Raw genomic sequence first — 24583 nt, 5'->3', positions numbered from 1 at the left:
TATGTCGAGATACACATTAATTTGAGAAGCAGAAGCCATACAAACCAACATAGTTCGAAAACAAAACAGCACGAGCCACATGCAAATGATAAGGTTTATGTCCCCTTTATTTTTCATGTATTTTTTTTTCTTTATTTTATAAGGGATAAGATGGATTTTCGTATTTATATGAGGCTTACACTCCCGAAGTTTTAAAACAAAAACTATTGGTGGGTGTTGAATCTGTGGATCCAAATAGTCTCAGAAATCTTCAAGCTCTTCAATCAAAGAGAACCAAGATCTGCATGGGTCCCCGGTGTCGTAGACCAGATGACAGATTTGTTTAGGAAAGAAAGAACATGATATGCAATATAATATAATTTAAAAAAAAAAGAAACAAAACTTTGATCCAATCTCTGCACTCTATTGAAAATTTTAGGAAAGAAAGGAAAATTTTATGATACAGTATCAAGTCACTGTATTGTTACGTGTTGATAATACGACGAAATGTAAAAGTCTTTTCTGTTGGGCACATTTACATTATTTGCACGAAACGTCACGAAAGCGATTAATCTGCTACTTGCTCTCCCTTTGTTAAAGCTAAAGACATAGAAACTAAAAATTAGAAATAAATCTAATGACCTTTTTAAAAGGACCAGAAACATGATGAGACACCGTCATCATCTTCAACGGTCTTCTCAAGAATTCGAATGGTTTCCGTTTCTGCTTAGAAAAAAGAAGAAGATGCTTTGTTTCCAAATTCCAATGGACATTATGAATTCTCACGACATCTCCACCCAAGAGCTGTAGGTTATATCCAATCTTAAAATTGATAAAAGAGTAATACTAAGAAGACTTTTGTAAACTAAATAATGTGTCATCAATAGGAAATGAGCACATTTATCAACGTTTAAGTAATAATCCAAGCATCAACTTCCATGTCATTTAATTTACAAAATTTAGTCTCTCTAACATTACTATTAATAAAATCAATCTCTAACTATATAGCTAAAAAGAATCGTGCTAAAATAATTATGCTAAGTTTAGCTTCAGGTTAGACAACATGTAGTCTCATAACATACTAAGTTTGATCGTGAAAAGTAATAAAATGTGAAGAAAAATAAAATATAGTTATGTATGGTTGAAAATGGAAAATTTAGCCTTAAAGTAGCATTTAAAATATTAATTTTTGAAAGGTTAAATTATAACCAAGGGCTATGTTTAGCCCTCTATGATCGGAGATTACCTGATAAAAATAATTGTCATAATTTCATTAGGGAACTGTTATTAGCACTTCAAAAATCTCATTCTACACTCTTCATAAGTGTATTTTTCTTTCTAATTATAGAAAATTTGAAGTGCAAAATGAGATTTTTGGAGTGCCAATAACAATTCTCTTTCATTATTACCAACTTGCAATTAATATAGATCTACGCAAATTTGCATATAACATGTCTTTAGGTGGCTAAGATCTTATTCATGTTTACATAAGACAATTAATTAAGAAAAGGCTATACATAGACCAACTTTGTAAATCATATGACGTAATTATTGATGATTGACTTATTATTTAATTGTTAAATAACGTGTTTATTTCTTATTATTTACACATTATATGATTTGCAAACTTGGTCTAAAAGTTTGTCTACCTAGCATGAAAATGAAAGTCACAACTTCAGTGGTCGAATACTTACTTGATGATCATAATATACAAAATTTGGTACTCGTTTTCTTTATCTTTTTAATAGTAAATTTACGTCTTCTCATCAAGTTGAAACCAAACTTTCATGTTCAAACGTAGCTCTCTTAAATTACTCTGTGTTGTTGGTAACTATTTTCATTCAACAAATTAAATCTTTCAGGTCTGAGTATGGTTTAGCTCTTAAAGAATATAATAACTTGTATATAATGTATTTTGTATTTCACTTCTTTATGCATCTCTCATCACGTGATGATCAGTCAATCACATAATAAGAGTTCCATAACAAACAATACAAAACCGTTATAACTATAACATTTTCCCCACCACCAAAGTGGATCATGAAAAGTTGAAAGCTGCTATAATGTACTAAATTAGAACAAATAATACGATTTTACGAGTTAGATTGAGCACATAATATATGGTTACAAGAACATATTTTGTGTTACACTTAGAATGGCACATTTGTTATTTCCATCAAGTAGGAGGTCAAATTACAAAGAGGGAAGATAAAGTAAAATTTGAAAAACGGGTGGCCGTTGGCCCTTTTGAACTTGGAAGGAAGAAGTTGGAACTTCAAAAACAGCAACCCCTTCTTCGATGCGAAACCAACAAATGCATTAAAAGTTTAAACCCTTCCATCCACGCTCAGATTTAAACTCTCTCTCTCTCTCTCTCTCTCTCCTCACTACCAACAGAGGATGACAGGGCTTGTGATGGTGACAAGGGGCGGCGGGTGCGGCGGTGGAAATGAAAAAGGAGCAGCAAAGGGAAGCAGTAAGAGCTCAGAGCTTGAAGATAAAAATCAAAACCAGCTCTCTCTAGTAGCAGTTCTCTTAGCTGCTATAAGGAAATCCATGGTGGCCTGCCATGTCGAGCGAGGCGGTGAAGAACTCATGTCCGCCGTCCAACAAATGGAGATCGGGTGGCCCTCGAACGTCCGCCACATTACCCATGTCACATTCGACCGATTCAACGGCTTTCTGGGTCTTCCTGTCGAGTTCGAGGTTGAGATTCCGGGTCGAGTTCCGAGTGCTAGGTGAGTAAAAAGTTCAAATTTTTGCTTCCTGGGTAGTCTTAGATTTATGAAATTCATTTCGGGTTTTGCTTAGAATGCTTGAATTACTGTTATTTAGGCTGTTTCTGAATCTCCGAGAGATTTTTTTTATTTTTATTTTTAATTTTATACCAGCGATAGTATAATTTAAACTGATATAACTTCCATGCAAAGGAAGCATTTGCTCTAGTTAATGTGGCTACGCCAACGTCTGCAAAATCTTTGAGAGTTAAAACTAAGCTGCTTGATGAGTGTGGATTTATGAGGGTGAACTGCATTTGAACTTATTTATCTCTTTAAGCTCCTAACATGGGATTTATGAGGTTGAAATTTGCTTATCACTGTATGTTTGGTTGCTGAGTAAGTGCCTAGAAGTTGAACTTAGGTTAATATTGGAGACTAGATGCTCTAATTGGTTCATTTTCCTATGTTTTTATGTGTAATTTAACTTGTAAATTCATATAATTTTGTAGTGCAAGCGTTTTCGGCGTCTCAGTGGACTCGATGCAGTTGTCTTTTGATTTGAAAGGAAATAGTGTTCCTACCATTCTCTTGCTGATGCAGGAGAGATTATACTCACAAGGAGGATTGAAGGTATAAGTTGTTTTCGTTCCGAACTTTCAATATCAATGCCATCTTTTGTGTGCATTTGTGAATCTCTTTCATTTGAGTTCTTGTTTCCATATCAGTCTGCTAACTAGTCCTTTTGGAAGTTTTGCAGGCAGAAGGAATATTTCGTATAAACCCGGAGAACAGCCAAGAGGAGATTGTGAGAAGCCAACTGAACCGGGGCATGGTGCCGGATGATGTTGATGTTCATTGCTTGTCAGGTCTGATTAAGGCCTGGTTTCGAGAGCTTCCTTCTGGGGTGCTAGATGGACTGTCCCCCGAACAAGTTCTTCAATGCGAAACAGAAGAGGATTATGTCGAGCTTGTGAAGCAGCTGAAGCCAACTGAGGCTGCATTGCTCAATTGGGCTGTTGATCTGATGGCTGATGTTGTCGAAGAAGAAGAGTTCAACAAAATGAACCCTCGAAACATCGCCATGGTTTTCTCTCCAAACATGACTCAGGTAATCTAAAAAAGCCCCCAAAAACAATTCGTTAATCCAGCATTTGTGAACAATTAAGATTGAGTGGTTAATTTCTTTTTGAACACTTTTTCCCTAGCAGATGTCGGATCCTCTGACGGCTTTGATGCATGCTGTTCAAGTTATGAATTTGCTTAAGACCCTGATCATGAAAACGCTAAGAGAGCGTGAAGAGACCGATACTGGATCCTATTCGCCAATGTCATCTCGTTCATCTGATCATGTAACGGATGGAGACTTCGATAGCCAGCAAGAGATGGAAAGTAGCTCTGAGTTGAGTGGACCAACATCAGATTGTGATGAAAACACCCACAACAGCCGCAGAAGCGAAAATGGAGATGAAACTCGGTCACTAAGTGAGATAGAAGAATGCTTTTTGAGACAACTGGATGAGATTAAAACTGTCACAAGTTGTTTGGTAATGTTCGATCAACCAACAGGTGAGCTGGATGGGGAGTGTCAGAGTCCTCAAAGTTGCTCGGGCTTCAACGCAGAATCCAGCACATCATTTTCTGATGGCAATGATGTGAATTCGGGTATTAGCTCAAGCGAAGGGGACGAGGTCTCAAGAAAATGTATGATATCTGAGGAAGAACAGGACATAGACGCAGAGAGCTCTTCAACAGCCTGTGTAAACACGGATGAAATGGAGGTGGAGACCAAATTCATAGAGCATGTTTCGGCTTCACCTACTCCGTTTGTGGCGTCCAGTGGATCAATCTGACCAACGTTCCAATTTTCCGGTGCTTTCTCCACGGATTTTAGGTTTCGTGCTTACGGCGTTGTTTGCTTTGTGTAAATGTGTGTGATGGTTTGTGAGAGGATTTAGTTGAACCAAGCAAACGAGGGAATGTTTGCCTTGTGGTTGTTTTGTGGCTTGTGAGCTATCAGGGTTCAGCTTTGGGCTGAACTTATTATGGTTTGGTTTGTATTAGGATTAGGACGTCTAACCTTAAACATTTCATTAGAATGTTAGTGGTAATCTCCGACATGCGAAAAAACATCGCTCGAACTTGAAAATTTGATTTGTTATCTGTATCCTTTCTGCATTCTCTGCGTAACAGCATTCAAAACCTTTGGTCCCTGCAAGTGATGTTCTTTATGCATCATGAAACCCGAGGTCAATTCTCGTTGCAACTGAGGATTGCGGGAAAGATTTTAAGGAAGCTCGAACAAACAAAATATAACGGATTCATGTTCAAAAATGTCGAGATACAGTTGATCTCACTGCATTAATTTCTACATTTTGTATCAGAAGATGCACAGCTGGAGTTCCATATGGTATAAAACTTACAACAAAATGAAACAAAAAGTATTACATTGGGACGACATAGTCAGAATTCATCGTTGGGCCTCGGAGATGCACCAATCGTTAAGCATAGAAAGCTGGTGGGATGGAGCATCGAGCTGAAGCACCATGAAGCCTTGCTAGCTGCAGATATCAAACTACAGACGACAGCCAGAAATCCACGTCAAATCATCTATTCACGATTCAATAGACCCCCATACATTGTCATTTCAACAGAAGGGGGCAGAAAGTTACCGAGAATAGCAGGACAGATACAGAGGTCCACATCCAAGCATGATGACACTTCAAGAGGTTTACAAGCCTACGAGCATTCAAAACTGTTAATGTTGGTTCTTTGATCACATCAACCAAGATCTGGTTACAGCTGAAGAACCCAGTTGGATAGATAGACTAGATTAGATTTAAGCAGAAAAGATACGTAAAATGATCATGAAGTAATTACGGCCGTCTACTTCATATGGCATACCAATGTCAAGATTAACTACATAATTACTTGATTTATATGCTTGGTTAGATTTGAACATAAAGCACACCAGCATGATTTTGGCCGACTGTAGGGCAAGCCAATGCCATAATGATAAACGTATGCATTTTAACAACATCAACAAATAATCAAATTCACGACAGACGACAAATGATCTCAATCCAGTTTCTTCGACATATACTTTCACCCTAAGCAACTTAATTCCACTTTGCTCATCCTGAACCCTACTCAATGTTCAATCCAAGTGGATCTAAGTTTCTGCATTCTTATTATTCCTTTCCAAAGTCTTCAACTTGAAGAATATAATCCATTGCAAGTTATTTGTCAACCCACAGCATGCAACAAGTCAATCGTTAAATCTATATAAAACCACGACTCCTGACTACGTAGATCAAGGAACATAACATTCAAGAGACTTGGCATGAAAGGGTACAACAGGAGTAAACAAGAGAGAGAGAGAGAGAGAGAGAGAGAGAGAGAGAGAGAGAGAGAGATGATATCCCATAACACAAGATAAAGAGTTCTTCCTTGGAAAAATAATAATAGTCAAGTCAATCAAAACTTCAAAAGGAACTAATGATGTGTCCAAGGTTATGGCATACCTTTATCAGTGACAATCTGGATTGTAATACTGGTGCCGCAAAGTCTTTCATCTGCCCCTAAAAACGCCTCAATCTTACCTGGTAATTCGATAGTTCATAGAAAAGGAGCAAAAATTGAGAACACAGGTGCAGAGTCTACATTTACCCTACAACAACAGCGATGTTTAAGCAGTTTAGTACTCTTGAATGCAGCTAAGAAAAGACATAAACATGCTCAAACTTCAGTCCAACGTACCTACATCTGCAACAAAATGAGCCCAGGGCAATCTCCAACATTTCAAAACATATTACCATATGAAACTTGGAAAAGAACATCTTAAATCACAAGCATTGCAGCAGTAAAGGCCATGAAATATTTAACTATAGGGAGACAAGTATATATTAATTGGTACACTACAAACTTATGTATTCGACTTTCTACATAAATGGAAAATAATTATTAGCAAGTGCTCCTAAACAGAAAATATGGAAAACAAACACCCAAAGAGGCAAAGAAGAACACGAAATAGCATCTACATATAAATCAAATGCACAACATTCAAATGATAATTCAGAAATGGCATAGACAACCACTCTACCTAACAGGTGATTCTGGCATGCCTAAACAACACACCTTTTCAGATAGAAGAATGCTTGTTCATTAGCTACGTCAACACATGCCACATAATTTGGAAAATAACCTCTAATAACGAGAATGCATATGAGGTAGCAAGGTTTACATTTAATTAAGTCACCAGAATACAGCAAATGAGATTAGAAATAAATGAAAATGCGAAATAATGTCTGTGAACTGTGAAACAAAAGAATCAGAGATCAAGTATACAGCCAGATGTTCATGAGGGGAAGAATGAATAAATTGATAGTTACTGCCTAAATGAACTTTCATGATACCCAAATTACAGATTGTATTGGCACAGTATGCACCACGAATTACAAGTTTGAGGGCTTTCATTCCCTTGAGGATGTTACAAAAAGGATAGAATAACCAATATAATTGCAGATCAGCTAAATCCACCCTCCGATGTTGATGAAGTGACTCCCATACATCCGGTTTGCATAAGACCAGAGGACTCGTGTCCTTGCATAACTCACCTTCAAATCAATATGGTTTGTTCTGTTTGTTGTCTCTCTTAAGCTGAACCTTTAATTTCTTTCCCCCTAATTGGCATCCATTCATCATATTGATAGCAGATTCAGCAGACTCTGGTAAATCGTAACTTACAAATCCTGAAAACAAAGACCGATTAGAGGTAAAGATTTTCACATAGCTCACATGGCAATCAAAAGTAAGTAGAGAATATTCTCACCAAAACATTTGCTGACGCCGGTTGCTTTATCTACAAAAACCTTGGCACTCAAAACCCTACCAAATGGTTGAAAAGCATTGGCAAGCTCTTGATCTCCAAATTCTTGAGGTATGTGATAGATAAACAAATTAGCACCAGGTGGACCTAATCAAAGAAGATAAGAAAAACTGAAAAAATACCACCACCAAGAACTTTATTTTTAATTTGAAAAATATAAATATACATGTAGATAACTACCTTCAACCTGACCCCCAGAACTTTTACTAGTGCCTGGCGATGTTGCTGGGTTAATATTCACAACTGTAGGTGACACTGAACCAGGGGAACTCAATGGCTGGTGGCTCATTATTCCTCCAGGATACACCATCGGATGCCGAAGACCTGGAACTGCAGGATAAGCAGAGCCCATATAACTCGTAGGAGACATAGGAAAATTTCTAGGGGCAATATTGCGGGGCGGGATTCTATGCAAAGCATTTCCTTGGTTTATGGGTGGGATCATATTTTGGAAACCTTGTTGATTCTGCAGTCCAGGTAGGCGATATGGCATGAGTCCATAAGTCCCAGAAGCCTATAGAGGAAATGAAATGACATTACTCCACTACTATATACGACAATATATGGATAAAGTCAGGAACATATATAGGGTAGGTCATGACTCACACGTCAAAACAACTACAAAAGTGCTAACGGTTTCCTCACCATGAAAAAAGAAACAAAGTAAAAAAGTAGTTTACAAAGACATATTGTTGAAGAAAAAAAACACTGACCTGATAACCATAACCATTATATGAGGGAACATAACCCATAGGTAAGGCTCCAAATAATGAAGGATGTTGTGAATCACCATTTGGCCCGTTAGCAGCCTGGGAATAAGCTTTCTGAGCTCTCCGAGCTAGCCTTTCCTTTTCTGTGTCTGCCCATTTGACAACTAAAGGAACACTTGAACCCTGATAAACAAGCCATAAGAGTGGGTTAGAGCCTTGTATCAATAGATCCATGCTACTTCCAAGTCGTCATTATCATAAGCAAATGTCAAGAACAAATTCAAATAAATGCATCAATGAGTAAGCATACAAGCCTTTTAATTAACTTGATACACTAGGATAATTAGACAAAGTCTTTGGTGGCTGACTTATCATCCATCATTATGGACCCCCTCTATCAATTACCCAAAAAAAATGTGTTTCTCCCAATGAAAGAAAATACAGATATCCAATGCTACAGGCATATTAAAAGCTTTCAATATACATTTCCAGCCACCAAAATATGTATAGTCACACAAACCTCCATCTTATGCTTTCCGTTGATGGCTTCAAGGGCAGCAAGAGCTTGGTCTTTTGTCTCATACTTTAAGAATGCACAGCCTGCCAAAAAGAAGGGGACATGGAAAATTCATTTATTAGTTGAGAATCCGTATATTTAGTGGTTCCTTATGTGGGGGGGTGGGACTTACCTTTGCTCGTTTGCTGAGAACCTCTTAATATCTGTAGGTCCTTAACTGTCCCATATTTAGAGAAAAGATCAGAGACTTCAACTTCGGAAACATTCTTTGGAAGCATACCAATAAAGAGCTTGTGTTCTGGATTGCAGGGGAGGGCAACGATTATTAATCAGGGTCCATACATAATACCAAATAAACAAATGGGATGAACAAAAAAAAAATACCAATAAGCATTGTTTCAACAAAACTTCATAGGAAGAAGACAAATCACTAATTAAATCATACCTAGTCTTTCCAGCTCGCCATCAGCATACTTCACTTGCAACGGACTAGATGCCTGGATTAAACAGAAAGAACAGGGTAGCTTCCAATCAGACTGAGAATAAAAACACAAGAAGAGGAAGTAAAAGCACAAACTGTGAAAAGTTATCACCAGTCAGTCTAGGTATAGCGGACAGCCAACAAAGTTTTATTTGACCTTATGTTTTTCATCAAGTAATACAAGTTTAAAGTCGCATTAGCAGGCATAGGCAAGAGCCCAGCTGAGAATCTTGCAGGGTAAACACTTGAAGGTCCAGCAAGGCCTACATTGGCTCTCCAAATCGATCTAAGACCTATGCCAGGAAAATGCTAAGTTGCATAAGCACACATTTTATATAAAGTTGTCCAATCAATCTGCCAATCATGCATTCCAGTGGATCTACTGTACCAAAAGAAGATTGCCTGCAATGTTGGCCAAATTCAATGTTTTACTCACATCATCTAACCCTGGTCACTGATATTCATAACTTCTGGAACAAACATGCAACCTTCTTCATTTAACTATTTTGTAAATTGATACCATAACCATATTTAAGCTTGCCCTCAACTGTATCATATTCTAACCCCAAAACCCCAATTTTATTTTGTGGGCAATGTAGCCGATTTCTCATGCATGGTCATGCTCTGATACTCTCTACTTTTAGTAGACGTGGGCTAATCTGCATTACCATATGCAAATTACAACACGCATTTCATCAACTCCATCCTACACACTCTCTTGGGATTGGCAACATGTCCATTTCGCACCTAAAGTGAATTTGCTAGCCCTCTGCAAATCCCAAAAGGAGCCTATTCCAATTTAACTAGGAAAAAAACAAAGGAACTTTTCCTATGGGAGATTAATTGCAGAACCATTAGGCCACAAGTGTCAACATTCTCAATTTGAGAAAGTGGATATAGTTTAGTTACTGTTAAAAGTTCAAATAACCGTGATCTGCGATCGACAAATAGTCAAACACTACGCAGCTATTCTTCCTACTATTAATTGAATACAGTTTCCAGTGACTTGGGAAATCATCTAATCATATTTTACCAGCCCAGATTCGAATCACATTCTCCGAAATTCGAAGCTGCGAGCCTACAAACTAAAACAACAAAAGAAGCACACTTAAGGACAGTGGACAGAGCTGCAAATTGCACTAACCCCGGGCAAAGTCGTCTTGTTATGACACGCATTGACCGCTTTGTCCGCCTCCTCCCTCGACGGACATATCAAAAAGCAGCACCCTGCACGCGCGCACACACACAAATCCGAGCGCGAAATTAGGGTTTCAACTACCAATTCAGCCACTCAAAACGCCACAAATCCTCCAAATCGCGAAAAACACACACATTAACCAAATCAAGATACACACATTTTTCAACTGAGAGCCAAATCGTGAAGTAAGACAGAGAATGTAGAGAGAGAGAGAGAGAGAGAGAGAGAGAGAGAGATTTGAGACCTCTGGAAGCGCGCGTGGCCTTGTCCTTGATGATGTTGACTTCGTCGACGAGAGCGAACTCTTCGAACATTGCGAGGAGCTGAGCCTCCGTCATGTGCTTCGGCACTTGGCCGACGAACAGCTTCACGCTGTCTTCGCCGTGCGAGTTCCTCTCCTTCTTCCCTCCGTCCGCCATTAATGCCTGCCTCCTCTCTCTGTCTTCGACTTTCTCTCTCTAACTTCTCCGGTTTCTTTGTTTTGTGTGTGTCTCTCTCTCTAAGATTTTCTCTCTCTAGATTTTCTCTTCCTGTGTGAAAAGGATTTTTTTTTTCTTTTTGTTTTTTTTCTTTTTCTTGCGTGGAGTCGTCGAGGGAAAAATTGGACATCTCCAGGATGGCGAAGTTGCATCTTCGTTAGATTTATTGCGATTCGAATTTACCCGCCCGTTTAAGGTTTATTTACGGGATTGCCACCTCAGAGCAGTTATTGTGTTTCACTGAACTTACCTTTGTACCCTTTGCATTATTTGTCCGAAGTAAGAATTGCTTTTCGAGAGAACGGGTTGGTCAACCACATAATTAGATTGCTACTCTGAAATATTTCTCGTAAAGAATAAATATAACAACTTTTATCACAATAATGAGAAAAATAAATGGTAGTATTAGTGTATGACCACTAGCTAATCAATTTGCCGTATTGAAAATTTTCTTCTACTAAGAGTCCAAATTTTTTTACTGTACTCAGATATTGCTAGATAATGTTATTATTTAAGAATACTCAAATAATATTGCATTTATTTGACAGGTCCCTCACGTGTTCCTAAACTCGTTTCATACAAATTGTTTTCCAATTACAAATTTTTTTTTGTGTACCCTGAACTAAAGAAATGTTGGAAAATATAACATTTTGTATATATATTTGTTTTCCTAAGAACATGTAGACACCTTTTCAAAGACAGAAACATGGTCCTAACATGCTAATTATATTCCAAAGAAAAAAATTATAAATTCCACATGCCAATGTCCATCTATGTTTTGGCCCCTTCATGTTTCACCTTTTCTTGTATTAGGTCAAATTCCAAACATTTCCGGAATCATATGCAGAACATGAAAGGTATCGTGTGTGTTCAAGCACATGCTCATGGCATTGCTCAAAATGAATAATTGATCGTAATAAGTCATAGTTCAAACTTACAATATTATTTGAGGAACAGATCACTGTCTGTATGGTTAACATATGAAATAAATGAACTTTTGCATTTTTTTTTTTTTCACAAAAAACCATCTCGTGGTCCCACCCATGTCATGAATGCCACATACGGGCAACCATAGAAAATAATCTATTGTAAGTATGTTCATGTCACTTGGATCATATATTTTGTCGCAATGTGTCAATTACTACTTTAATTGAGATTTTGATCTATAATTTCGTTCAAAAAATTATGAGCGATCCACATTTTACCATGTTGGAAAGTATATTGATGTTTGAAGTATCAGTATTATGTTAACGATCAACGTGTAAAATCTATGAAATATTAAATTAACAATAAAATTTTTGGGTTAGCTGCGTATTGAGTCGCTGACTAAATGAGAGAAAGGACGTTTTCGCAAAGGAGTACGGGCATTTTGCCGTGTTTTGAAAGAAAATGGGTGGTGAGAATTTAGCAAGGAAAGGGGTAGGATGGTAAATAAAGAATGAAGGATGGGGAGGGTAGTTTGGACCAAAAGAAAAAGGGTGGGAGTGTAGTTTAGCTTGGAAACGGTGGCAGAAGGATAAGCACGCCAGACTGTCCCGCCATATAGCTGCTTCTCCTCCAAGGCTCCAACAAGGAATCTAGATCTTCTTTGTTAAGATTCTGAGAATCCGTTAATCATGTCTGTTCATCGTACATTATGCGATCAGTAATTATTTTAAATATTTTTATTTAAAATTAAACATAAACAGTACTTGATAAAAACTGATCTTACGATATATTATAAACGGACACGATTTACGGATTCTGATGATCCTCCCAAAAGGATCAGAAGAGAGGATCCTGATGGTCCAAAAGGTTGTCCAACAATTACATTACCACGTCACTATCTTAACGTTGCAAGTTGCAGGTGTTGCACTGCTAAGTGCTGACTGCTCTCCCTACGTTAAAACTGGCAAAATTCTGACCCACACTTAAAATTAGGCATGCATGGTTTTGGTTTTACTTCTTTCTACTCTTGCTAAAATATTTTTGATAAAGATTTTTATATCACGTCATTCGTTCATTTGCAAGAGAATTTTACGAAAATAGACGTTAAGAACGTGAATTCAGATGTTCTCTTTGTGTGTATTTATCGAGAGATATTCTATGAAATTGAATATAACATTTGATAAGTATTTATTGAACAGATCCATGTATTTTTTGAACATGTAACAAACATCTATTGAACTAAATCTCTCATTGTGTTGGAGAAGTTTTCTTATACATCCAACTTTTAGTCACAATGATATCACTGTTTAATAGTAGATTGTCACTAACTGGTGACATGACTAGATTACTCCTTGCAAGAGACTTACTCCTTGAGTTGACATGTAACATGGCTAAGAAGTTTGTCTAAAGGAATGATTTACATAAAACGGGTTCACCATGGACATATTGTTCGTGGCTCGTATTGAATGGCAAACTTGCTTAGCTGAACTGCCCACTTTGGTACTCTTCTAGGCAAGTCAGTCTTGTCGAGGATGCTCTTTAGCGTATATTTTGCGATCACTCTTATTGTATGTGCTGAGAATAGATCTGAATTAAACACAAATCGAAGCCTCCTTGCGAAATAGATAAGAGCAAGTGCAACTTTCTCTAGTTTAATAATACTATATCATATATAACTATTTACGTTACATTGTATTGTTAAATTAAAATGTCACGATAATAGTAATTTCGTCTCTCTACCGTATAAGTTTATTTCTAAATTACTTCTTTTTTTCCTCGGACCAAAAGGGTAATTTCCTTTAAAGCAAATAAAATATTTTTGATCAAAAGAGAGAAAGTATTTAAAAATATCCACTTTGGATAATGATTAGGAAAAATATTAATTGGACGACAACAAGAACCAGCTTACACGTTAGTGGGACCCGAATCCCTGCGTTCCACGTTGGAATATCTCCCCGGTCAAAATATGCTAAAAGCGGGCCCACGTAGACTTTATCCTCTATTTTCCAATAATTTGATAAGCTATACAACTTTGACGTCATTATCATCAAAATAACTGTAGTACACTCATACATGTCGTTCGATATCAATAAAATAAATATGTGTGAACAAAAAATTACACGTTTTATTCATTTACACGAAAACTGCCGTAGCAATGTACTCATGTACGCCTGAAAACAAGTTTTGGGATAATCTGTTAATGAGTTGGGTTATTATTTGATCACTCATTAACAAGTGGATTGTTATCGTGTCACCGTAAGAACCGATAAAATATCGCTTGCTATATCTAGGCATTAGGCATGACACTTTCTTGCATAACCCGTTAATCCGAAACAATCCGTTAATAAATCGGGTCGTTATCAGATCCTTGTTAAGGACCTGTTAAAAGAACGAATTTAACAAGATACGGTCCATTCAAATAACAGATATGATAAAAACGACCCGCAGCCTATACCCGTCCCACAACTCCTTTTACCACAAAGGATGAAGTATTGACGCTACATGAGGGGCTGTTTCATGAACTCTCCCTAAAGTCAACATACAAGTTAGTTGTACCTAAATTTCTAATCGATGACTGTTAATCACACACATACAAGTATTGTCGCTTGACAGGCTTCTAAATACCAACTCAAGCAATTTTTGGAAACACTTCAAAGTTCAAGCAGTAGATAGAAAAGGGAAAACGACGTGAGCGAAAAACTATCATGCGAGTGATTGTACGTATCTGGAGTTCAGTTTAAAAACTTGTACCGATGATAGGGCGTGGCGGAGATTTCCTTGTTCCGAAAAAGAAAACAACCATGACATGAATCACCATTTCTCTTATTGTCACACAATACCAATGTATGAACTCAACAGTTATTGTAGATGCTGTTCAGCTGGATACAACCAGATTCGAGCGAAAAAATGTGGGAGGACGGTGCACGAAACAAGTAATTCCCTTCCCCTAAATGGGATTTGCAGGGAGTATGATGTGAGTTATCTGTGACTTCGAAAGAATTCTCATTACGGCCAGAAGCGGGAGCGATTGCAGACTGCCAATCCCAAGGCTTAGATTGCGTTCAATCCGGCAAGCTCACGCAACTTCTCGCAGACTATGAAGGTGATTGTAGTTTGTGGACCCAGCCTTGCAAAAGTTGCAAGGCTCCTGAAAAGTTTTAACATCTTATTAGCAATGTAGGCACACAGACAGACGGTCTATAAGTTTCCGCTGTAGTTACTCAACGAACGCACCCTGATTCTATTAAACCTAAAGACTATAATATCGAAAAAAGTATGAAGGCGTATCTGGAAAAGCATGAGTATTCGGCGTTGAAGAGGCACTCACCCTTTGTAAAGACCCCTGGGACCTTCTGTAAGCATAACCTGGAACAACAAACAAATCACTTCGGATAAGAAATACGGGCAAGGTATACAACGAATCAATGTAAAAGCAAAAGAAGACCAAGCAAAAACACTAGAGAAGAAAGCACATATAATCTATACCTGGTACGCACAGTGGAAGCCATTTTTGTAGTTTCCAGCCTTTTTAGATTCCTGTTGTAACATGAGACGGGTTTTTATCATGTCCACGGGTGCAGTTATGAGCGTACTCACCATGCCCGCAACTGTGCTTGAGCTACACCAGGTGCAAAATATAGTTAGTTTTGATAAATATGTTTGATATTACTAGGAATTTCACACTTTTTACAACAGGTATATGGAACACCAAGTTAATCTACTTCGGTTGAAGAAATCGAGAGGCCTTGGACAGACAAGAACATAGGCAACAGTGTCTCACATGAGATGAAGATGGAATCCTTCTTCGAGTGATGTCAACCTAATCAGTATCTGTATTCAAAAGAAGTTGGGACCAAATTTGAAGACAGACAGATTTGAAGAAAAATTAAAACAAACACTTTCATATTGCCAATCAAACATTAATGATTTAGAAACAGTGGAAATTACTTCGTGGTTAGAACTTGACCCGCTTGGTTTCATCATATGTTGCTAGTTGTGATGCAGTCAACGTAGCAGCTCTGGCCATAGCAGGGCCAACCCCCTTCCAAAGAGCTTTCACTCCCTCTTCGGTAACAATTCTACGCAGTTCTCCCGCTGGACTCAAGTTTGGATTCATCTGTAACCGCACCTAATGGAAGGAAGCAAATGAAATGATCTTGAAGTCAAGTCTCAAGAAATAGAAAGCAAAAAGTTCAAAAAGGCCCTGCACTGTGGCATTACCTTCAACACCTCAACTGGATTCGTCAACGCAGTTGCAATTGCCCCGCCAAATCCTGCAGACCCGATCTTAGCAAAAAGATTGGCGGATCCAAAAGCCCAATTGCAGGCATACTTTGAAGGTTCATACAAGCCTAAACGGAGACCCCCATAAAGAACAGACCTTGTCAATGCCGGTGTCAATCCCAGATACAAAAACCTCGGTCCTTCCTTTTTAAAAGTATGGAGAAATAACCGTCCCTGCACATCAAATCTTTATCACATTCAGCGCTGATTAATTGGATCAAGATATGCAAAAAGTGGTGGGGAAAATACCATTCCAGTGAGAGGACCTTTCTGACCAACAAGTTGCATTTGCAACCTAACTTTAAGAACATCTGCATCCCACAAGTTGAGATAAATTAAAAATCTTTGCTGCCTCTTGATGCCGAGAAATTTTCGAGTGTGACGGTCACACATGGTACTAATTAACTCATGTTCATAGCAAACAAACATATCAACCATGTCGTCCATTGTAACAAGGTGGGTTAGTGTGGCTGTCGCACTGAAAAATTTCTTCGGTTTCTAAATCTTATCAAGTACGAAATCTTAATACCATAATCTCTACAAAACTCGGAACAATACGAAATCGATGCAGAACCAACCAAAACAGAATGTGAACAATCCATGAATCAAACCAAACAAAATACTAAATCATTCTTCTACAGCATTAAGGTGAAAAGGTGAAAAATTTACATTTTGGAAGCTGTAAAAAAGTGAAAAGAGTAAATATTTTGGTCTCAGAAATTACCGAGAGGATGAGTCACCGCCGTAGCCGCCGCAACGGAAAGTCCACTGGTGCCGAAATGATAGGCAACCTCGGACGGCGACACCGCCGACCAACTCTGCTTCTCATTCTTTACTTTCATCCTCCCTGAATATTTCAATCAAAACATTACAAAAAACCAAGCAAAGATCTTTATTCGGGGACTCCGAGGATTCAGAAATGTTTGGGATCCGAGGAAATTGAAGCTTTTGACAAAAAACTTATATTATTTTGGCTGTTCACTTCCATTTTCATGAAAACAAAACACAGATATGCATTCTGTGATTTTCTTTTCCTCAGTTTTCTCGGGAAACAAACAGAAAATTAAGGTACGAGGAGGTAACGGAACCTGAAAGCCAGAGTTTTCGGGAGCGGATTTTGCCGTCCGTTCCGACTTTCGAGGTTTGACCTGCGGTTTGCTTATGTCGAAACGGGAAAGACTCTGTAGGATGTGGAAACGACGCGTCGGATTAACAAGATTCTTCCTCTTTATCCCAATAAACGACATCGCTATTTAAGAATGAGGGAAAGGGATCCTCTCCTGATCCTTTCCACCAAGTCTACTCATCCGAGTTATTAAAATTTTATCTAACGGTTAAAATTATTATAACTTTTAAATGAGCCGTATGTTTTTAGCCGTTTGATCAAATTTCAATGGTCCGGATGAGTGGAAGGGATTCGGAAATGATCCCTTTCCAAGAATGAGGATCCTCTTTGTGATAATCTCGGAGATCCTCCAATCACATTCTTTTATTGTACGTCGTGTTGTCAGAAATTATTGTAATTCTTTATTTAAAATTAAATATAAACAATATATGACGAAAACTGACCGCACAATATACGATAAATGAATGTGATCAGAGGATCCTCATTCCCACTTTGATTCAAAATGTGTGAAATTTTTATTTTTGTTTTTAAAATTGGAGGAAAGAGAAAGAGAGTAAGAAAGAACGTGAAAGTAGGAAGAGAGAGAACATAAAACATCGTGGTCTTTCGACCTAAATGTTCTAAGTTTGGCCCCAAGCCCACCAAGTCCAGAACCTTCAATTCGTTATTCTCCCAGCAGCATTGGCGGGTAGCTAGAAGCGTCTTCTGTCTTTCAGTCCCCCTAGGGTTTTTGGATTACTTCTGTTTCAGTATATCCCCAATTCCCAAACCCTAATTCCAGCGATTCAGAGCAATGCCCAGGTATCCAATTTATCTCATTCATTCAATATTTTACGATTCGTATCCCACTTTCATGACATTTTTAATCTTTCATCGATTTCTTGTTCCAATTTTTCAGGTATTACTGTGATTACTGCGATACTTATTTGACCCACGATTCGGTAACTTCTCTCTGCTCTAATTTTTTTAGTTCTCGGATCGTATTTTCGATTATGTTTTTGTTTTTGTTTTCTGTTAGAGATTTCGATTAGGAACTGTTATTAACACTTAAAAAATCTCACTGTGCATTTCAAAATTTCTACATTTAGGAAGAAAATTACACTTATGAGGATCGAGGAGTGCACAATGAGATTTTTGGAGTACCAATAACAGTTCTCTTTCGATTTTGCTTGATAATTTTGTTGCTAACTTTCAGGAGTTTAATCACATTGATAAGAAAAAAAATTTGGGATTTTTATATTGGGTTAAACTTGCCACGGTAAATTAGTGAAATCATGATCGTCTCGGTTACTGACAAGATTTCTTTTTCATATTTTTTCAGCCTTCAGTGAGAAAGCAACACAATGCTGGTTATAAACACAAGGTATTATTGGCTTATTTTGTGGTTTTGTGTTTTAGAGTAAGTTACCGCTTCTTTTTGGCCTTCCCTTTTGCTGATTTTGTGTCTGACTTCAGGCGAACGTGCGGGAGTACTATCAGCAATTTGAGCAGGAACAAACCCAAAGTTTGATTGACCAAAGGGTCAAGGAGCACCTTGGCAATTCTGCAGCTTACGGTGGTCAGCCTTACGGGCAAATTGGCGCTGCTTACAATCAACATCTAATGTCTCAGCCCCGTCTTCCTGGCATGCCACAAATGCTCCCCGGGATTAGGCCACCTGTTTTGCCAAGACCTCCTATACTTAATGCTCCGGGTAATCAGGAATGTTTATTCTAAAATCTTTATTTTTTGTTGGCATTCCGTTGTATTGCTGTTTATGTAATTTATTTGTGAACGTTTCTTTGCATGTTGACGTATAGAGTTTTTCGCTGTTTGACCAAACCGATGTTTGCATTATTGTTCTGGAATTTTTCATTCTGGGTGTCTGGTATATCGAATTCTGTTCTTATCAACTTGCTGTGTTGCTAATAATGCTACCTATTTTTTATGAGACTACTGCTACTAGAAGGCAGAGAAAATGGAAGGCGTATTTCTTGCTTGGTTAATTATTGTCCTTTAGTCTTCTGCATGATGTGATCTTTTTTTTTTTTTAAATTTTTCTATGTTATCAATTAGCATCCCTTTTGTCCATGGCTATGGACATTAGCGCTGGTGTGTCACCCTGGTATGCAGCTATATTCTAGATCCATTAGCTGCTATATTGTATTGATTATTATTTTTTTCTGGTCAGACACACAGCGATATACCGTTGGCCACAGAATGTTACTATCTAATACTAATGATATATAATTTTTTTTTTTTTCTTGGTGGTGGTAGGTTACAGCTCTGCTCCACACATGATCCCAATGATGGCTCCGCCTGGTGCTCCCGGCATGCCTGGTCAATTAAGTGCTCCCATGAGGCCTCCTCCCGCTTTGAATCCTCCACCAGCAGTTCCTGGCAGCACAGCTCCAAATGCTTCAAATGGTCCCCCTCCTATGGCTGCACCTCCGATGTATCAACCCAATCCAACAGCACCAACAAGTGGAGGCTATGAAAGTTTCAATCCGAATACTCAGCCTCCTGATTCTAGTCAGTAATGTGGTTAAATCGGTAAGTATTATTTCGATACTTAGGAAAAATGAAACATCTTTCACCAATGTGTTAGACATTTAAGTATTACGAGCATGTGAAGTTCATGATGTATGCACGATGTTTTAACAAAATGCGGTGTAGAGTTATTGGAGTGTATGCATATTGTCTAGAATTTGGTTTTAGAAATTGTTATGTTTTCCCTTGGTGGCTTGTAGTTCTTATGCTTACACAAGTAATAAAAGAAGCCTATACACGGGGGATTAATCGATTGAAACTGTAGAGCACAAAGAAATTGTTTGATTTCTTTATAAGTTCACTCCTGAACCGAAAGAACAGAAAAGCCTCTCGTTTTCATCGACTATTACATTTTGATGATTGGGATTCCTGGTTTTCTCATTGGACTTTCACGGTATTTCTCGTTCCAGGCAGTCAATAGTAACCCAGAAAATGACTCATGTTGCAGCACCTTCATCGGAGAAGTCTTCTGCCATAACTTGGTCAGATGGGGCTTTCATCATGTGATGCAAACCAGGAGCTTGTCCTTCGTTATGAAAAGGTTGTGCAATTTAACATTTTTGTAGACCCCTTGTATGATTGTATCCTCTTTAAACTTGCACATCTAATTTGAACTACTTGTATTTATAAGCGCGATTTGTCGAAAATGTACTCCCTGAACTTGTAATAATACTATTATTCGTATAGTTCCTTCCCACGTTTAATCGTTTATAAAAGAGAACGACGATAAAAGTATCAATTCCTGGACTAAATTCTGTTCAAAACAAGGATTACCAAACAACTAGAGCTAATCACAAACTACCGTTCAAATCGCCACGGAAATCCAAAAAAATCCGAACCCAACACTCCCCCCCCCGAAAGGTTCATAATCTGGAAAAGTTTCGAACAAAAATGGCGAAAGATTACTATTAATGTTGATCCATTAGTTCCAGCTCGAAGTTTGCCCTTAGTTGTCTCGGAGTTAGCTGCTTGTTACAGAGTTTTCTTCATCACATGGAAGGGCCCAAGGCCGGAGGACCAACTCCTCTTGACGGCAGTTGTGAAGAGCCGAGGTCTGCGAAGCACAGTACTGGAGAAACAAGGACTCGATAGACTAATTTCCCACGAACTCTGCATCACCTAATCATAATCACAAGGTTTTTTAGCCAAAATGGTCCCTGAGATTTGCATAACTCATCACTTTGTTCCTTAAAATTTGAAATCAATAAAACTGGTCCTTGAGTTTGTCTATCATAAATAATTTTGATCATTCCTTGAAAAATTAAGGATCAAATGACAAAAATACCCTCGATTTAATAAACAATGGGCCAAAATGATTTGACAAAAATTGAGGATGTTTTTGTCATTTTATCTTTATTTATTGGAGATTTTTCAAGGAAGAACCAAAATGATTGATGGTGGTACGGACCACTTCTATAGATTTCAAATTTCAAGGACCAAAGTGAAAAGTTATGCAAATTTCAGGGACCATTTTGATTAAAAAGCCTGATCACAAACAACCATTCGAACTCAAGCGAGCAAGATAAACGCACCGTCTTGACCAACTTGCCCTAAACTATGTGCAAGTGGCAGATTTAAGCAAAGGGTTTGGTTGTAAAAGAAATAAAATTGAGGAACAGTACCATCTGGGCATTTGGTCTAGTGGTATGATTCTCGCTTAGGGTGCGAGAGGTCCCGAGTTCAATTCTCGGAATGCCCCTTTGTCCTTCTTATTTTTCCTTTTTATTTAGCTGAATCAAAAGGACACAAATACCCCCCGCCAGCCTATATACTGTAACTGGGATACTTGATCCACATTTTTCATATGATTTCACAATCCAAGCGTTGCAGACACAGTGGAAACTCAGAAATTCGAATAACACCAAGGCGCTCTTTTATGTCTAACACAAGTTCGGAAGGAAGATTGGACCATGCATGGCCGTTTTTTGCCACAATACTTGCTTACAAGTTCACAGAATAAACACAACGTAACCCATATCTCCCTCGTGAAGAAGCTTCACCGTTGTTTTACAGATTCCAATCAAGCACCTACACCATAAATAATTACCTGTTATTTCTTCTTAGCTCTGATGTATACCTTTCCAATTTAGCTAACCTGAAGCGTTGTTAACACGAGAATTGATAATATTGTATAACGTTTTATTTCGTATTCTTGTATAATAATGATAAGGTGGCATTTTATTTTATTTATCACTCAATATTGATCGTTTTCCAGTAAAAAAAAAATCATCACCCAATATCGGCAAATCACATACAAAATTTCCATATCCATATCGTTTACACAAAATTTGTTACAAATAATTAAGAAAGATAATTCTATGGCAATCTTCAACAAAACCTCACTCAAATCCGTCTATTTTTTCGAGTAAAGATTTGTGGGTGTTTGATATGCATGATTTAGACATGTTTACTTACTACGAGAAGGGATATAGATATGAAGGAGGTTGAACATTGACTGTGACAAACAAACGAATCCAAACTACAATATTATTCTATCAATTTGAATCTGTTTGGGCCCAAAATAATATTGTTGGGCCAAGTGTAGGGTTGCGCTCGGCCCAAAGCTGTGTCGAAATACTATGGGCTGCCTAATGATCCTAGACCATTTAGCAGGAATGGTCGAGACCTATCGCAAGGAGGGGTAGTCCAGATAAACAAAGAGGGTCGAGGAAGTCCTGGTGCAACTAGGATTCTCGACCCAGCAATGAATAAAGCCCCGAATGGGGGTGAGTTCAAAGTCTTAATGGGAGAATGGTTGTTCGAAGCAAAGTTGGAACGGGGCAAGGACTCCCAATCCAGATAGGGGTTTAATTCGGTTTAAAGGAGTTGGTGCTATAAATACAAGAAATCGTGCAACAAAGAGGGCCTTCAATTCAACATACAATTGCCCTGCGCAAAACCTCTCAAACACCTTGAGACTTTTCCTTTTCTTTTTCCGCCAACACACCTTCAGTTTGGATAAACAGCACTGTGGAGGCAACCAGCGAACACCTTCAGTTTGGATAAACAACATTGTTGCCTTAGAATCAGTCGATCGAGGAGCATCTTCAGTTTGGATAAACAGCACTGCGTCGAGGCCGACTGGTTACCTATCTAAGTCTCGGCCAAGAAGGGTTGTCGAATCCTTATTGGCAGGGGTCATCTTATCAGCCCTCTCGGCGAAGTAAGGTGTTACGAGTTGCGACATTCGGCGTATCGGACGCCGAGTTATTTTATGATTGGATATTCCCACGTGAGTTTTAGAGTTCGGCATTCGGACGGCCAAACCACGTTCACCATCAAGACATACATCACCTTTGAATATTTGTGTCTGTATAGTCTGGTGTCAATTCGGCGTGCTTATACTCTTACGAATATAATCATGGTGACCGAATTGGGCACCGACAACTTGTGAACTTCGCAGAACTAGCAGCCTCGTCTTCAGGCTCTAGAACCCAAAGACCGAGAGTGTTCCTTCCTCGGTGGCAGTCGCAAGATTAAGAAGTCAGCAACGCACTCAACGCGACAACAACAAATTCAATTCCTCGGTCGAGCTCGGTTGACGAGTTGGCACGCCCCGCATTCAACCGAAGTACTTAGTTAGCTTATTAGTTATTCAGCCTGCGCGTCGCGTAGGCTTTGTAAATTTTAGGGTCAACAGAATCAAATAAACAAGAGCCAAGACAGCTATAAGCTTAGGACTACTGTGACTGCTTATCTTCATAGTGTTACAAAAAACATTATATTTATAAAGAACAAACATAACCCTAATACTAAGAAGCTGGACTCAAAACTAAACTACCTAGATAATAAAATACCTAAAAATACTAAGGGCCTGTTTGGTATCCTATTTGAAATTTTTTATCATTTCTCAAAACATTTCATGAAAACATTTTTCTATAAGATTCAAAAACTTGATTAGTTTGCAACTAGACAAAAAGATCTAAAAAGAGGGGATCATAGGAGAGGGAGAAAGAGGAGAGAGGAGGAAAAAAAAGTAAGAGATGATTGAAGGAAAGAGAAAGAAGAGAGAGGATCGGATGAGATAGAGCGGAAGAAGAGTGAGAGAAAAAACCGAAAGAATGAAGAGAGCGGATTGGAAGAAAGACAAAAAAGGTATAAAAAAAAAAAAAAAAAAAAAAAAAAAAGGGAGGACAGAAAATGAAGAAAAGAGAGAGATAGATTTGGAGTGAGAGGGGAGGAGGGAGAGAAAAGAAATGAGTGAGTTTAAGTTTAAAAACTCTAAAAACTCACTTTTTATGTTTCTAGAGAATAGACTATATTTTTGAGTTAGTTTTAAGTTCAGTTTTTGAAAATATGCCTACCAAACCAGTTTTTAAGGCCTAAAATTTGAAAATTGTTTTGAGTTTAAAAGTTGGATTCAAGTAGAGTACCAAACAGATCCTAATATTTTCCAACAAAGGATTGGGTGTGTATGGGATAATCAAGTTAATCAACCCCCTTGGATATTTCATTCTTAGAATTTTTTAGGTGTGAGAAGGTATGGAATATTCAAAATGGTAATCATGTTCTTTTAAAAATCTTTGATTTATTGTAAACACAAGAACGAGAATAATACTTTCCTTATAAATTCATTACTTTTTTCTTCTTCTTTCTAATAAACAATATTATCTACATTAAGAAAGTAGGAAAGTAGGTTAAGTGACACACTCCGACCCTGAATGCCCACTTGGGCTTCAAGTCGAGTTGTGCTGGCCGACACTAGGAGGGTGACGAAGCCATAAAGTGTAGTGATGTGGAAAATGTGA

At 38.1% G+C, this 24583-nt stretch overlaps 4 protein-coding genes and 1 non-coding gene across 8 annotated transcripts; 3 read left to right on the top strand and 2 right to left on the bottom strand.

Annotated features, from left to right (window-relative positions):
* The first annotated feature begins 2219 nt into the window (after positions 1-2219).
* LOC137715069 (rho GTPase-activating protein 2) lies at positions 2220-4874 on the top strand. Its single transcript, XM_068454289.2, has 4 exons — positions 2220-2717; positions 3209-3329; positions 3457-3807; positions 3908-4874. The coding sequence occupies exons 1-4, from the start codon at positions 2380-2382 to the stop codon at positions 4547-4549; spliced, it is 1452 nt and encodes a 483-aa protein (XP_068310390.2). The 5' UTR covers positions 2220-2379; the 3' UTR covers positions 4550-4874.
* A 2182-nt stretch (positions 4875-7056) lies between these two features.
* On the bottom strand, positions 7057-11119 carry LOC137715070 (RNA-binding protein BRN1). Its single transcript, XM_068454290.2, has 9 exons — positions 10735-11119; positions 10437-10519; positions 9257-9308; positions 8984-9109; positions 8815-8894; positions 8298-8477; positions 7765-8098; positions 7528-7671; positions 7057-7447 (listed from the first exon to the last, which is right to left on the bottom strand). The coding sequence occupies exons 1-9, from the start codon at positions 10907-10909 to the stop codon at positions 7320-7322; spliced, it is 1302 nt and encodes a 433-aa protein (XP_068310391.2). The 5' UTR covers positions 10910-11119; the 3' UTR covers positions 7057-7319.
* Positions 11120-14698: 3579 nt separating this feature from the next.
* On the bottom strand, positions 14699-17400 carry LOC137715948 (uncharacterized). 3 transcript variants are annotated; one of them, XM_068455314.2, is made up of 9 exons: positions 17269-17400; positions 16905-17027; positions 16430-16491; positions 16118-16354; positions 15864-16025; positions 15678-15727; positions 15383-15515; positions 15225-15262; positions 14699-15044 (listed from the first exon to the last, which is right to left on the bottom strand). In XM_068455314.2, exons 2-9 carry the CDS (start codon positions 17020-17022, stop codon positions 14948-14950), a joined length of 897 nt encoding a protein of 298 aa, XP_068311415.2. In that variant the 5' UTR covers positions 17023-17027; positions 17269-17400; the 3' UTR covers positions 14699-14947. The 3 variants fall into 3 exon arrangements, with proteins under 3 accessions (XP_068311415.2, XP_068311417.2, XP_088546651.1); XM_068455316.2 differs by having other exon boundaries at positions 16127-16354; XM_088690525.1 differs by lacking the exon at positions 17269-17400 and having other exon boundaries at positions 16905-17161.
* Positions 17401-17879: 479 nt separating this feature from the next.
* On the top strand, positions 17880-20521 carry LOC137715835 (U1 small nuclear ribonucleoprotein C). 2 transcript variants are annotated; one of them, XM_068455185.2, is made up of 6 exons: positions 17880-18107; positions 18205-18247; positions 18628-18669; positions 18762-18999; positions 19563-19838; positions 20284-20521. In XM_068455185.2, exons 1-5 carry the CDS (start codon positions 18100-18102, stop codon positions 19823-19825), a joined length of 594 nt encoding a protein of 197 aa, XP_068311286.1. In that variant the 5' UTR covers positions 17880-18099; the 3' UTR covers positions 19826-19838; positions 20284-20521. The 2 variants fall into 2 exon arrangements, with proteins under 2 accessions (XP_068311286.1, XP_068311285.1); XM_068455184.2 differs by having other exon boundaries at positions 20246-20521.
* A 941-nt stretch (positions 20522-21462) lies between these two features.
* Positions 21463-21534, top strand: TRNAP-AGG (transfer RNA proline (anticodon AGG)). Its single transcript has one exon. It is a non-coding gene; the product is annotated as a tRNA-Pro (tRNA).
* The last annotated feature ends 3049 nt before the right edge of the window (positions 21535-24583 follow it).

This window comes from Pyrus communis, chromosome 3 (genome assembly GCF_041283825.1).
Source record: "Pyrus communis isolate YQ-2024b chromosome 3, ASM4128382v1, whole genome shotgun sequence".
Classification (NCBI taxonomy): Eukaryota; Viridiplantae; Streptophyta; class Magnoliopsida; order Rosales; family Rosaceae; genus Pyrus; species Pyrus communis.
Note: the sequence above shows the minus strand (reverse complement) of the source record. Positions and strands in the feature narration are given on the sequence as shown.

Bases quoted from the DNA above. Each gene is read 5' to 3' on its own strand.
- LOC137715835 (XM_068455185.2), top strand. The intron at 18,248-18,627 runs GTAACTTCTCTC...ATATTTTTTCAG, and splicing joins CTTATTTGACCCACGATTCG to CCTTCAGTGAGAAAGCAACA. The intron at 19,000-19,562 runs GTAATCAGGAAT...TGGTGGTGGTAG, and splicing joins TCCTATACTTAATGCTCCGG to GTTACAGCTCTGCTCCACAC.
- LOC137715070 (XM_068454290.2), bottom strand. From the start codon at position 10,909: ATGGCGGACGGAGGGAAGAAGGAGAGGAACTCGCACGGCGAAGACAGC. The intron at 9,309-10,436 runs GTTAGTGCAATT...TGTTTAATCCAG, and splicing joins ACAAGACGACTTTGCCCGGG to GCATCTAGTCCGTTGCAAGT. The intron at 8,895-8,983 runs GTAAGTCCCACC...TCTTTTTGGCAG, and splicing joins TTCTCAGCAAACGAGCAAAG to GCTGTGCATTCTTAAAGTAT.
- LOC137715069 (XM_068454289.2), top strand. From the start codon at position 2,380: ATGACAGGGCTTGTGATGGTGACAAGGGGCGGCGGGTGCGGCGGTGGA. The intron at 2,718-3,208 runs GTGAGTAAAAAG...ATAATTTTGTAG, and splicing joins GGTCGAGTTCCGAGTGCTAG to TGCAAGCGTTTTCGGCGTCT. The intron at 3,808-3,907 runs GTAATCTAAAAA...TTTCCCTAGCAG, and splicing joins TCTCTCCAAACATGACTCAG to ATGTCGGATCCTCTGACGGC.
- LOC137715948 (XM_068455314.2), bottom strand. From the start codon at position 17,022: ATGAAAGTAAAGAATGAGAAGCAGAGTTGGTCGGCGGTGTCGCCGTCC. The intron at 15,516-15,677 runs GTGAGACACTGT...CACCTGGTGTAG, and splicing joins GGATTCCATCTTCATCTCAT to CTCAAGCACAGTTGCGGGCA. The intron at 15,263-15,382 runs GTATAGATTATA...TTGTTGTTCCAG, and splicing joins GCTTCCACTGTGCGTACCAG to GTTATGCTTACAGAAGGTCC.